Genomic DNA, 14,952 nt, shown 5'->3' with positions numbered 1-14,952 from the left:
AGGGCATCCTGGGGCTTCTGATCCCTCAGTCCCCAACTCCGCCCCCCTCATTCTATCCCAGCCTCTGTGGGGGAGAAGGCTGCTGTGGGGGAGAGGGTGGGTGTGGGGAAAGCAGGGAAAGAAAGGGAGGAGCAGAGAACCAATCTCATATCCTCTTCTCTTCTGCAACCTCCTCTTTGCTCTGCATAGTGGGAGGAGGGGACCTTGCAGGCCCAGCTGAGAACCCAGTGATGCCTAATTTCAAATCTTTGCCCTTTTCTGACCTTGGAAGAAGATGCTGGACTCTGTTGACTCTTCTCAGGAGGAAACTAAGGTGAGGTCAAATGCTTAGAGCCATTCAGCTCTGCCCAAGATCCCTTCTAGCCTAAGATCCCTTTATATTCAGGGTTCATATCTGCAGCTGCTTGGGCAGAGGAAGGCCTCACAGCCCATATTAGAGGTTACCTTGTTTTCCAACTTAAGAATCAGAAAGTACATAAAACTGACCTGAATTAAAAAAAAAAAACACATTGAAAACAGTAACAATGGTAAATTTTGCTGTGTGGATTTCACTTAAAAAAAAATCACATTGGTTCACAGGCTGAACAAATAACCATTATTAAGGAGGTGACAAAGTTCTTATCAAGCACCTACTATATTCTGGGTCACAGCTAGGGCTATGCATTTTACAATCGTCTCATCTAATTCTCCCCTGAAATATTTATTATTATTATTATTATTTTATTTATTTTTTGAGACTGAGTCTTGCTCTGTCACCAGGCAGGAGTGCAGTGGTGCCATCTTGGCTCACTGAAACCTCCCACTCCCTGGTTCAAGCGATTCTCCTGCCTGGGCCTCCCCAGTAGCTGGGACTACAGGCACACGCCACCATGCCCAGCTAATGTTTGTATTTTTAGTAGAGACAGGGTTTCACCATGTTGGCCAGGATAGTCTCAATCTTGTGACCTCGTGATCTGCCCGCCTCGGCCTCCCAAAGTGCTGGGATTACAGGTGTGAGCCACTGTGCCTGGCCTATTATTTTTATTATTTCCACTTTATAGGTAAGAAAATTGAGCTTAGGTAAGTCGCCCGAAGTCATTCAGCTAGGAAATAGCAGAGCTGGAATTTGAACTTAGGCAGGTCTGACTCCAAAGTCCAGGTTCTATTTTTTTTTTTTTTTTTTTTTTGAGACGGAGTCTCGCTGTCACCCAGGCTGGAGTGCAGTGGCCGGATCTCAGCTCACTGCAAGCTCCGCCTCCCAGGTTCACGCCATTCTCCTGCCTCAGCCTCCCGAGTAGCTGGGACTACAGGCGTCCGCCACCTCGCCCGGCTAGTTTTTTGTATTTTTTTTTTAGTAGAGACGGGGTTTCACCATGTTAACCAGGATGGTCTCGATCTCCTGACCTCGTGATCCGCCCGTCTCGGCCTTCCAAAGTGCTGGGATTACAGGCTTGAGCCACCGCGCCCGGCCTTTTTTTTTTTTTTTTTTGAGACGGAGTCTTGCTCTGTCACCCAGGCTGGGGTGCAGTGGCAGGATCTCTGCTCACTGCAAGCTCCGCCTCCCAGGTTCATGCCATTCTCCTGCCTCAGCCTCCTGAGTAGCTGGGACTACAGGCGCCCGCCACCTCGCCCGGCTAGTTTTTTTGTATTTTTTTAGTAGAGACGGGGTTTCACCGCGTTAGCCAGGATGGTCTCGATCTCCTGACCTCGTGATCCGCCCGTCTCGGCCTCCCAAAGTGCGGGGATTACAGGCTTGAGCCACCGCGCCTGGCCTATTCTTTTTTTAAAATTATTATTTTTGTACTTTTAGCAGAGACAGGGTTTCACCATGTCACCATGTTGGCCAGGATAGGGTCCATGTTGGCCAGAATGGGGTCGATCTTTTTTTTTTTTTTTTTTTTTTTTTTTTTTTTAGACGGAGTCTCGTTCTGTCGCCCAGGCTGGAGTGCAGTGGCGCGATCTCGGCTTACTGTAAGCTCCACCTCCGAGGTTCACGCCATTCTCCTGCCTCAGCCTCCCGAGTAGCTGTGACTACAGGTGCCCACCACCACACCAGGCTAATTTTTTGTATTTTTGGTAGAGACGGGGTTTCTCCGTGTTAGCCAGGATGATGTCAATCTCCTGACCTCGTGATCCACCCGCCTGGGCACCAAAGTTCTGGGATTACAGGCGTGAGCCACCGCTCCCAGCCTATGGGGTCGATCTCAACCTCGTGATCCCTCCGGCTTGGCCTCCCAAAGTGCTGGGATTGCAGGCGTTAGCCACCCCACCAGGCCGGCTGTATTCTTTGTATTACACCATACTGCCTGAAAGACGTACAAAATTCAACAATGAAAAAAAATAATGACTTAGTACTATACTTGGACATTTGAATTTAAATTGAGAAAATATGCATCATTACCTGCCAACATGCTACCAACTAAAAAGGGAGAATACAGTTCAAACTATCACCACCAGAGGTCAGCAGAGGAGAAATTCCCTGCTGCGGTGAGAGGGCAGAAAGTACCTCCTCTGATGACTAATACATATAGTACACCTCCTACATTTACTAAGCTGCAGGAACTATAAAATGTAAAGGGCGGGCACAGGATGTGAAGAATTTCAGCATGGAGGTGGGAGAGGGCTATGGCTTGTTCTGCAATAGAGGCAGAGGAGTCCAACTCCACCAGACTCTTTCCCAGAGTAATAACAGAAATAGGTAATCACTTCCACCCTTGTGAGCCACTGGCTCATTGAGAATTAGAGTCAGAGGGGACTTGTTCTCTGTTTCCCTAGCTTTCTGTCGCCCTAGTGGCTGCCTGGAAACCCTTTCTTGGAATGATGGGGCTTAGACCAAGGATGATAGTCCCGAGTACTGACTTTTTTTTTTTTTGAGACGAAGCTTCACTCTGTCACCCAGGCTGGAGTGCAGTGGTGCGATCTCGGCTCACTGCAACCTCTGCCTCCCGGGTTCAAGCGATTCTCCTGCCTCAGCCTCCTGAGTGCTGGGACTACAGGCGCCCACCACCACGCCCGGCTAATTTTTGTATTTTTAGTAGGGACGGGGTTTTACCATGTTGGCCAGGCTGGTCTCAAACTCCTGACCTCAGGTAATCCACCTGCCTGGGCCTCCCAAAGTGCTGGGATTACAGGCAGGAGCCACTGCGCCCAGCTTGAGTACTGACTTTTTGATTCTGGGGTCTTTCTTCTGGGGAACCTGCATGAAAGGAAGAGATAGTAAAAGTTCCAGTAGTCGTGTAACAGCAGCGGGAGGAATGACCAGGGATAGAGATAGCTGCCCATCCTTCCTTGGGCCCTTCCAGGAGTCTGCAGGACCTTGCCAGTGAGGTGGAATGTTGTGCTTCCAGCTACTTTTCTTCACTGGCTCCCAGATCAGATAAGTCTGGGGTGGTGCGTGTGGTGGGGGGTGAGGGGAGATTTGAAGGTGAAATAGCTTCCTGTGTCTGGAATGTCTCAGGAGACTATCTCCTCCAGAGTGGGAGCAGGGTAAGGATCAGGCAGAAAGGCAGTCTCCTCACCCAAAGCTTTGGATAACTAATTCTTTCCAAGACAGAAACATTCCAGTCAGGTTTATGGGAACTATACCTGCTCTGGGTTGTTAGGTTTTAGAGTTAAGATGGTGATAGAGGCTGGGCGCTGTGGTTCATGTCTGTAATCCCAGTACTTTGGGAGGACAGAAGTTTGAAACTAGCCTGGGCAACATGGTGAGGCCCCCATCTATATTATTAAAGAAAAAAAAAAAAAGCATTTCCTTTTTTTTGAGATGGAGCCTCACTCTGTCACTCAGGCTGGAGTAGTGGTGCAATCTCCGCTTACTGCAACCTCCGCCTCCTGGGTTCAAGCAATTCTCCTGCCTCAGCCTCCCAAGTAGCTAGGATTACAGATGCCTTCCACCACGTCTGGCTAATTTTTTTTTTTTTTTGAGACGGAGTCTCGCTCTGTAGCCCAGGCTGGAGTGCAGTGGCCGGATCTCAGCTCACTGCAAGCTCCGCCTCCCGGGTTCACGCCATTCTCTGGCCTCAGCCTCCCCAGTAGCTGGGACTACAGGCACCCACCACCTCGCCCGGCTAGTTTTTTGTATTTCTTAGTAGAGACGGGTTTTCACCGTGTTAGCCAGGATGGTCTCGATCTCCTGACCTCGTGATCCACCCGTCTCGGCCTCCCAAAGTGCTGGGATTACAGGCTTGAGCCACCGCGCCCGGCCCTATTTTTTATATTTTTAGTAGAGATGGGGTTTCACCATGTTAGCCAGGCTGGTTTCAAACTCCCGATCTCAGGTCATCCACCGCCTAGGCCTTCCAGAGTGCTGGGATTACAGGCGTGAGCCACTCCACCAGGCCAAAAAAAACGTATTTCATTAAGTGCTGGGCCTACAAAGATAGAGATGTGATTACTGCCCTCTGGGAACTCATAGTGTAGAAATGCAGGCAGATATATGGACAAGCAACCAGAAAACTGTGTTTCCTACTAGGGGCATGAGCAAAGAGCTATACAAATAGATCAAGTAAGCTAATTCTGCCTAGGGCATAGAAGAAAGGTGCCCAGAGAGTTTCACAGGAGAAGGGGATATTTAAATAGTCCCAAAGGTAAACACAATGGTAAGAGAACAGTTGTTCTAAGCAAAGGGAATGGCAAGAGTAAAGGCACAGAGAAGTAAACACAAAGCCTTGTGTGTTAGAGGTGGAAGGAGTGAGGAGGAAGCAATATGAGATATGAGACAGAAAATCACCTCAGAGAGAGATGGACCAAATTGGAAAGGTTTTCAATTCTGTATCAAGGAGCTTAGACTTTCCCAAAAAGCAAAATATTTTAGGCAGGGGCCTGGTGGCAATTGGAAGATGGATGACTACTGGGGTTTGGAGAGATCAGTTGCAAGACCTAAGCAGTAAACAAAGTGAGTACTGAGACAGTGGAAATGAAAATAAAAGAGGAGGCCGGGTGCGGTGGCTCACACCTGTAATCCCAGCACTTTGGGAGGTCAAGACGGGCAGATCTCAAGGTCAAGAGATCAAGCCCATCCTGGCCAACATGCTGAAACCCCGTCTCTACTAAAAATACAAAAATTAACCGGGCGTGGTGGCACGTGCCTGTAATCCCAGCCACTCAGGAGGCTGAGGCAGGACAATCGCTTGAATCCAGGAGGCAGAGGTTGCAGTGAGCCAAGATCACGCCACTGCACTTCAGCCTGGAGACAGAGCGAGACTCCATCTCAAAAAAAAAAAAGAGGAAAAATTTGATATATATTGTATAGGTAATGTTGACGGGATTGGTAATCAAATGAATATTAGTAGGTGAAAGGGAGAACTAAAAGATGATTCTGAGGTTTCAAGTGTGAGTGATCAAGGAGCGGTGAAAGACAAAGAATTATTTCCCCTTCTACCATGTTGAATTTATCTGGAGGACATCCAGATGAAAATGTCTAGCAAGCAGACTTCCAGGTCAAGAGAAAAGTTAGGGCTTATGATTTGGGAGTCATCAACGTGGACATAATCTAATGTTAGAGTGGATGGGACTTGTTTAAGGGGGAAAAAGGTAGAGAAAGGAAAGGACACAAGACAGGGAACACAAATACTAAAGAGACACAGGAAGAAGTGGCTATGAGGGAGACTAAAAAATACAGAAATGTGCCGCGCACGGCGGCTCACACCTGTAATCCCAGCACTTTGGGATGCTGAGGCAGGCAGATCACCTGAGGTCAGGAGTTTGAGACCAGCCTGGCCAACACGATGAAACCTTGTCTCTACTAAAAATACAAAAATTAGCTGGGCATGGCGGCGGGTGCCTGTAATCCCAGCTACTCAGGAGGCTGAGTTCAAGCAAGTTCATCCTTGCTTGAACCCAGGAGACAGAGGTTGCAGTGAGCCAAGATCATGCCACTGCACTCCAGCCTGGGTGACAGAGTGAGACTCTGGCTCAAAAAAAAAAAAAAAAAAAAAGTTGAAGGAGAACCAAGAGTGTATCAGTGTCACATTCTATGGGAAGAAAGCTCCAAGATATAGTAGTCAAAAGTAGCACATTGAAGCAGTGAGGTCTAAGAAGTTAATGACTGAAAGATCACCAGAGCTGGCATCCAGATGGTTGACGCTACTGGGAAATTTTCTGGTAAATGATGGATGTTGAACAAAGTAGCCTGGGCCAGGTACAGTGGTTCATGCCTGTAATCCTAGCACTTTGGAAGGCCGAGGCAGATGTGAATCACTTGAGCTCATGAGTTCCAGACCAGCCTGGGCAACATGGCGAAACTCTGTCTCTACAAAAAATACAAAAATTAGTCGGGTGTAGGCCGGGCGCGGTGGCTCACGCCTGTAATCCCAGCACTTTGGCAGGCCGAGGCGGGCGGATCACGAGGTCAGGAGATCGAGACCATCCTGGCTAACATGGTGAAACCCCGTCTCTACTAAAAATACAAAAAATTAGCCGGGCATGGTGGTGGGCGCCTGTAGTCCCAGCTACTCGGGTGGCTGAGGCAGGAGAATGGCATGAACCCGGGAGGCGGAGCTTGCAGTGAGCCGAGATCCCGCCACTGCACTCCAGCCTGGGCGACAGAGTGAGGTTCCATCTCAAAAAAAAAGAGAGGCCGGGCGCGGTGGCTCAAGCCTGTAATCCCAGCACTTTGGGAGGCCGAGACGGGCGGATCACGAGGTCAGGAGATTGAGACCATCCTGGCTAACACGGTGAAACCCCGTCTCTAATAAAAAATACAAAAAAAAAAAACAACTAGCCGGGCGAGGTGGCGGGTGCCTGTAGTCCCAGCTACTCGGGAGGCTGAGGCAGGAGAATGGCGTGAACCCGGGAGGCGGAGCTTGCAGTGAGCCGAGATCTGGCCATTGCACTCCAGCCTGGGTGACACAGCAAGACTCCGTCTCAAAAAAAAAAAAAAAAAGAGAAAAAAATTAGTCGGGTGTGATGGTGCGCACCTGTAGTCCCAAGTACTTGGGAGGCTGAGGTGGGAGGATAGCTTGAGCTTAGGGGATGGAGGTTGCAGTGAGGCAAGATGAGTGATGCCACTGCACTCCAGCCTGGGTGATAGAACTAGACCTTGTCTCGGAAAAAAAAAAAAAAAAAAAGAACAAACAAACAAATAAAACAGGCCAGGCACAGTGGCTAACGCCTGTAATCCCTGCACTTTGGGAGGCCGAGGCAGGCAGATCACCTGAGGTCAGGAGTTCAAGACCAGCCTGGCCAACATTGTGAAACCCCATTTCTATTAAAAATACAAAAATTAGCCAGGCATGGTGGCGTGTGCCTGTAATTCCAGCTACTCGGAAGGCGGAAACAGGAGAATTGCTTGAACCCGGGAGGTGGAGGTTGCAGTGAGCTGAGATCGTGCCACTGCACTCCAGCCTGAGTGACAGAGCAAGACTCCATCCCAAAAAACAAAAACAAAAAAACAAAAGCAAACCCACAAAGTAGCCTGAGGATTGAATAAAGGAAGAGAAAAATGAGTGTAAACTACTTTCACTAACTTTGGAAATGGAAAAAACTAATCAGTAGCTTGAAGAGGAAGCTGAAGTTTTTCAAAATGGGGGAAGGGGGAATACTTGAACATGTTTTTTTTTTTTTTTGAGACAGCTCTGTTGCCCAGGCAATGTGTAATGGCGCGATCTCGGCTCACTGCAACCTTGATCTCCCGGTTCAAGCAATTCTTCTCCCTCAGCCTCCAAGTAGCTGTGATTACAGGTGCCAGCTCCCACGCCCTGCTACGTTTTTGTATTTTTAATAGAGACAGTGTTTCGCCATGTTGGCCAGCCTAGTCTCAAACTCCTGACATCAGGTAATCCACCCAGCTCAGCCTCCCAAAGTGCTGGGATCACAGGGGTGAGCCACCGCGCCCGGCCAGAACATGCTAATAGGCTGACAAAAGGTAACAATGGCTGTAGCTGGGAAAATTTGAGCAACAAAATAGTATTGGATTATAATCTATGTATAAAATACACATTAACACATACTAATATAAATTGACTAAACGAGGGAGAAGAGACAAACCTCCCTTTCTTATAGAATTCCACCATAAGCTTGGGAAGCTGGGAGGAAAAAAAATCCAGATAATAGATGTAGATATCACCCTCTAGGAGGTAAGGTCGTGTTAACAATGGGGAAAACACCAGACAAACCCAGATTGGGGGATATTCTACAGGATATCTGGCCAATACTCCCGAAGACTGTCAAGGTCATGAAAAAAAGGGAAAGACTGAGAAACTCTGAGCCGACTGGGGAGACATGACGAGTAAATGCTATGTGGTACCCTGGGATGGAGCCTGGAACAGAAAGAACACATCAATGGAAAAACTAATGAAACCCATAGTCTGGAGTTTAGCTAATGTAATGTACCAATGTCAGTTTCTCTTTTTTTTTTGAGACGGAGTCTTGCTCTGTCGCCCAGGCTGGAGTGCAGTGGCTGGATCTCAGCTCACTGCAAGCTCTGCCTCCTGGGTTCACACCATTCTCCTGCCTCTGCCTCCCGAGTAGCTGCAACTACAGACGCCCGCCACCGCGCCCGGCTAATTTTTTGTATTTTTAGTAGAGACGGGGTTTCACCATGTTAGCCAGGATGGTCTCCATCTCTTGAGCTTGTGATCTGCCCACCTCGGCCTCCCAAAGTGCAGGGATTACAGGCGTGAGCCACAGCGCCAGCCCCAATGTCGGTTTGTTTCTTAATTTTGACAATGTACCACGGTAATATGTTAACAATGAGGGAAACAGGGTAAGGATTATACGGAAACTGTGTTCTAGCTTTGCAACTTTTCTGTAAATCTAAAATTATTCCAAAATAAAAAAGCATATGGGAAAAAAAATAAAGTTAGTGCTGCCTGTTTGTCTTGGTCCTCCACATTTCCATGCAGTTGTGGCACACTGATCTGATCATGAAAACATTTACCCAGGAGTTAAGTGTAGGGCAACTGCACTGATTAACATGTATGGAGCACAACACAGTATAGCTGTAAACCTTTGTTAGATTCAGAGTATGAAGTTATAAACATACACTCTCCCCATTCCCAACCCTCCTCAATACACCAGAGACATGGCTTTTTATTAAAAAACTTTTTAATTGGTTTACAAAGGAGGCTACAGACTACATTGAAACTAACCTTTGTACAAAAGGCCAAAAAAAAAAAAAAAAAAAAAAAGTCCCAAAACACCAAGAGACAAAAGGTAGGAGGAAAAACAAGAAAGATACAAAAGGAGCAGGAAGAAACTTACTTAGGGACAAGATTAGCATCATACACACCTAAGAGTAGGGGGTGAGGGGGAAGAGCAAGATGAGAGAGCATTTAAAAGCATTTACCCACACAGCCCTGGTGATAATTGGATTGGAATCAACAACAAACACAGCATGAGATTATTAAGAGGTTTTAAAAGGCAACAGTGGTGTGGACTGGTTATTGCCAGTGTTGAGAAATAAACTTGGGTTTTTAGGCACCAGAGACTGGAGCACCACCCCTCCCTTCCAGAGGATGACAGACTTAGGAAGAGGAAGCAGGCCCTGGGGCAGCTGCCACTGGTGTGTGTAGATGTCTCCCCAGGTCAATCTCAGCGTATCTTCCCCAAAGTCTTTGTGCCCTAGACTCTAGGTAAGGGCTATGGGATTTCACTGGGAGTAAGGGATGATCAGAAATATGAAGACCTGCCCTTGTCCACAATGGTCAAGAGCAGTTACCGGGAAACTGGAGCACTGAGTAGACAGAGCCCATATCCCTGGGGAAAAGGCACAGTGTAATTCCTGAAGGCAAGATATGGGAAAGCACACATCCCAGTAGAGGTATCAACAAACTCCTCACTACTTGCAGCCCTAGTCTAATCCCATTTGTTAGGTTTTTTTGTTTTTTTTTTTTTTCCCTGATAATTTAGCTAGGACTTAAGGCAGTTGAGGCGCAGATCATCATACCTCTACTCTCTTAGCAGAAACAAGGAAGACTGGGGCTGTTTGATAATAAGGAAAGGGAAAATGGGACAAAATACTCCCCTTTTCAAATGAACACTGTGGAGAAAATCTTTCTGGGTTTGGGGAAGTCAGAGTGAAGACTTAGGGGAGTAATAAAGCCAGGGATCCCCCTTCTTTTCCTTTCCCTGCCTTGGATCTAAGGCAAGTGAGCCAAATTTGGAAGAGGGAGTAGGAATTTAAGCTTAAGACTGCTTAATGTCTTCCTGGGGGCTGGTGTTTTGGGAAGGCAGACAAAGAGAAACAGGTCAACCTCAAAGCTGGTCTGCTCATCCTCCTAGAAGAGGTCTGGTATCTATGGAGTAGAGCCAAGAGAGGCACCACAGAGAGCACAGTCTCCCAAACAGAAGTAATAACCGGCTCATATTTTATCAGCAGTTTTCAAAAGCAATGTTTTCCGGGGTTGGAGAAGTGCCATATCTTCCTCCCTTTCCCCAAAGCTACTGCTGTGACCTTTCATCCTTTTACGTAAGTTACTGGCTCTCTTCTAAGGGAGATAAATTCCAAGATTTCACATTTTCCCTCTCAACCCCAAGAGGCTACCCAGCTTCAGTGAGGGGGAAGGAGAGCTATGCAAAGGGCCCCTCATTTGAGGCAGCTAGACTGTCCCTATTTCCTTGGTACTTGATCTCCGAAATTCTTGATCTGATCCCAAGGTCCAAAAGGCATCAGGGTACTTACAACTGAAAACTTCAAGCAAGTAGCACCAGGGCTCCCCCTAAGCATAATAGGGGCCTGATTAGCACCCCCAGAAGAACCCCTCAAAAAGTATATAAATTTATTGCGTCCTAGCAAAGATCTGCAGCTTCCAGTATTCACAAAACGTGAAGATATCAACAATACAAAATATACTTTGAAAGTCAAACACCTGCAGTTCATAGTGCTTTTTTAGATTTGTTAAAAAAAAATACAATGCTTAGTTTCCTATAAAGGATACACAAAAGCAAAAAATATATATGTATATAGCAGAAATAAATCAGCCATAGTAATTTACAGCTTTTGTCTCCAAACCTCCCCTAATCATAATCTATCCCACACTTCAATATATACTTTCTGGAATCAAAGGTTCAATTTATTCTGAACCAGGCTGAGAAATATCCATTAAATTGCATTCTGTGTAGCACCCACAGAGTGCCAGTTGGGAAGTTCCTGAAGGAAGATGGTGTGGGTTGTTACTGTTCTGGGTAAAAAGTGAGACAGTCAAATGATATGCAAATGAATATAAATGGGCAACCTGAAAACCTGAAAGGATGAGGGAATAAGTGTTGTACTATCTCACCACTCTTCTGGGCATCCCCTGCCCTGCAAGATTGGTCATCTAAAAAATTAATTTAAAAAACTCATTCAAAAAAAATGAAAAAAAACTTACGAAAAAATTTCAGAATCAATATGCATGTCAGTTACATTAATTTTTGTTAGCCAAAAGTTCAGGGAAACGGGGTTTTTCTGTAATGAGCTCCTGACTCAAGGAATGTAGGCTCCTAACTTCCTGTGGAAAAGACTGAGTGGCTCACTACTGCTGGGAGACAAAAGAAGCTGCTTCTGTTTTGAGGCCAAACAAGATAGTGGATCTGGAGCTTCCTTGGTGAGGGCAAGTGGAAATAATTAGATATAAATTCACTCATGGTAATGCTAATGAAGAGGGTTGAGGGTAAACCAGCAGCTTTCTATTCAAGAGAGAAATACCATCAAATTACCTTCTAAAAGCTTATATCCTCACTCTCATTACACTAGTTTATATCTAGTAATTTCATACTGGAGAAGATTCCATTCCTTGAAATGCACTAGCAAAATACTGTGCACTTCAGTGAGTTATCCTGCCCCTTTCCTCCAAAAGATGCCAAAGTACATGATTACAGACATAAAATAACAGGTTCTGAGTTCTGCCTTTCAGTGAGAATAAAGGGTATGATAGTGGCTGTGCATGGATGACTTGTATCTCAGCATTAATAGAATTTGATCTGGGGAAAGTTTCTTGTCATAGTTCCTGAGTTGAAAACAGAATTACATCTGTGGAGAAAGGACCAAATGGAATGAACTATTGTTTAGAGTATTAAGTTATTATATTTCAGGTTAAACAACACACTTACCCAAAACTTAATTTGGATGGATTTTATATAAAATATATAATAGAATCATACCATCATCTATTTGTAGCCAAAGTAAAAAGATTTATGAAAAGAATAAGGACTCTGCTATAGATCTGCATGTTGGTTTCACTTTCAAACACAAAAATAATTTCTTTTTAAAAAAGTACAGTAGAATATCCTCCATTCATAATTGTAATTAATTTAGCATAAGCAAAGAAATGACCTTAGGAACATACCCAGGTTTTAAGATAGATTTCTAGGTAAGGGGCCTGAAAGATATTTTGATCTGAATTTATTTTCCAACAATTTCAAATATAATTTGTCATCTGTGTGTAGACACATACAGGCATGAACACACATTCACCACACATACAAAAACACTTGCTTTCTATCAGATCAGGGTAATTTTTTATTGCAGGTCTCTTTTAATATTGGCTAGCAGAAAACCTATCCCCAACCTAACAGATTACACACACACACACACACACACACAGCCATTTTTCCACACTTCCTCACAGTGAAAAGCTCTCTAACAAGATACCAGAAGGTCGAGAGAGGCAATGCTTTTATGGCTGGGCCTTGAGGACAATTCTGGTTGCATTTACATCTCAGTGCCAAATGCACTAGGTTCCCTGCCGTTATAATTTTTGGATCAGTCTCTTCTGAAATCAGGTCACAGAGAAAACAGGATTTCTCCCAATCTCTCCTATAAACCACCGTGGTAAGACAAGATTTCTTTTTGTTCTGGGCTAGCATTCCCATGATCATGTGCTTCCTTTTCCCTTAGGAACCACCCAAGAACATTCAAGGAAAAGTTAAGGGAAAAGATCCTAAGAACCACTGTCTTGCCACTAGTACATGTTCTAGAGGAGTTCTGCAGAATGGAAACCTGAAACAGATTCATTGGCTGATGCTCCTTATTGACAATGGAAAAGAACCTAGTGGGGATGTTCAAAAGTATATTTACTTTCAGAATGTAAACTCAGAAGCCCACACATCAAAACTTAGAGCTACCCTGGAAGACAGTGGTACCAAAGTCCAAATACTCTAACTTCTGAACCTGACTACAAGTCATCTCCTCTCTGAGCACATGATTTTCCTAGTGAAAGCCCCCTACCTATTATTTGAAAATTTGACAGTTTATACAAACTGAGTCAAGATTATAATCTTCAAAGGGACTCTTGTACAATTCCACCCAAAGACTTCTAATTTTCGATGCTTAGAGCAGCTAATGAAGGGAGATGACTTTGACTCTCCAGCGCCAAGAAGGTGCCTGCGTCAGCAGTATTTTGAACACTCCCTCCACAGCTACTTCAAGCATCAGCCTGGGCTTCAAAGATTTTTCCATTCTGCTGCTGGAACTAAGGTCTTGAAAAAATTGACAGAAGTGCCTCATCCAGGCAGTAACAAAAACAAAACATGAGAGAAGGTGAGACGGCAACAGTTGAGTTAGGAAAGGAGTGCAAGAAGCTGATCCCAAATAAAAAGACAAAATTAAGAAAGGAAAAACATTATGGATGTATATATGAACTAAAAGCAGAGCGTATGAATGCTTAATCTGGTGGGAAGCCAAGACAACATCTATAGAAAAGCTTGATGTGTCACAACAAGGCTCAGCCATAGGGAAATAAGGCAATATAAAAAAAAAATGACCAAGGTATTTTGGTCACAGAATGGTCTTCTTCCTCCTCCCAGCCAACCCCTGTGAATGCATCTCTATATATCTTTATATATATATATATATATAAAATAATATAGAATCTGTTTCTTGTTAAAAAGTATTTCAATGATCATATATATTTATCAAGGCATGATGGCTTTAGGAAAGGGGGGGGAATCCATCATGGAAGAGCTGAGAAGAGAAATGCAGGAAGGGTAGGCTGGGGTAAGAAGTGTAAGAAGAAACTGGGGTCAAACAAATGCTCATCAAAGGGTGGCACCAACAGAATTTTCACTAATGTTTCCCACCTTCTAAGAGGCACTGATGATACAGATGGGTGCCAGGACCCCATCTCTTCTCTTGTATCCCTCTCCTGATTCTTCTCACCACCATGCATTTTAATGCTTCATGGCTCTCTCTTCCCACATGTCTCTTGGACCCATGCTACCTTGCATCCCGGGGTTGATGGGTATGGCCCATATGTCTCTGGCCCCGGGTGCCTGATCTCAGAAGCCATTGCCACTGATATTAATGGACTGCAGATCCGCCACCTGCATGACGTTGATGCCACTGTTGGCAAGACGGGCAATGCCCTCTGGACAGATGGCCTCCATGGCTACCATATTGGTGGTAATAAGGGCTGAAGGAGTGGCAGTGCCGCTGCCTTCTGAACCTGCCCCACTGTCCAGGGGCAAAGTGCCCACACTCAGAGCTACACCTGGGCCTCCCTTCTTATTCTGGTGGGTCTTGATATGTTTTGACAGGTGGTCACTCCTCATGAAGCGCTTAGGACACTCAGGGCAGGCAAATTTCTTCTCACCTAGGTAAAGGAAGGAAAGATAAGAAGCTGACATGTTAGGAAGTGAGGTTATCTTACCCAGTTCAGTAATTACTCTACTAAGCTGAGTAAGACCAGTATGAGAAGATGATTAAAAACAAGAAAAATCTTCAAGTATCTTTTCCTTTGGTGGGGGCGTGGGGAAGAAAAGTAGATAAAGGTTGGGGAGTACTCAGTAAGGAGGGTAGAACTTAGCAGAAAAGTAAGGCAGGGCAGAGACTAAGAGTAATGGTTTCAACGCTTTGCCTTCAAAACATCCCACTCAAAATCTAGTTCCTTCCTTTTTTTTTTTTTTGAGACAGTCTTGCTCTGTCGCCTAGGCTGGAGTGCAGTGGCACAATCTCAGCTCACTGTAACCTCCACCTCCTGGGTTCAAGCAATTCTCCTCCCTCAGCCTCCCGAGTAGCTGTGATTACGGGTGTGCGCCAGCACGCTTGACTTTTGT

The 14,952-nt window shown here is 45.4% G+C and overlaps 1 protein-coding gene across 6 annotated transcripts in view; it reads right to left on the bottom strand.

Moving 5' to 3' along the window:
- Nucleotides 1-9,006: 9,006 nt before the first annotated feature.
- The window catches only part of SP1 (Sp1 transcription factor), a 36,415-nt gene continuing 30,469 nt past the window's right edge, over nucleotides 9,007-14,952 (bottom strand). For 4 of the 6 annotated variants that reach the window (XM_005571005.5, XM_005571009.5, XM_065524270.2 and 1 more), the window contains exon 6: nucleotides 9,007-14,489. In XM_005571005.5, the coding sequence (XP_005571062.1) occupies nucleotides 14,176-14,489 (314 nt within the window). In that variant the 3' untranslated portion in view covers nucleotides 9,007-14,175. The remainder of the gene's footprint in view (nucleotides 14,490-14,952) is intronic. The other 2 variants (XM_065524271.2, XM_074006978.1) reach the window with 1 other exon arrangement.

Source organism: Macaca fascicularis, chromosome 11 (assembly GCF_037993035.2).
Source record: "Macaca fascicularis isolate 582-1 chromosome 11, T2T-MFA8v1.1".
Classification (NCBI taxonomy): domain Eukaryota; kingdom Metazoa; phylum Chordata; class Mammalia; order Primates; family Cercopithecidae; genus Macaca; species Macaca fascicularis.
Note: the sequence above shows the minus strand (reverse complement) of the source record. Positions and strands in the feature narration are given on the sequence as shown.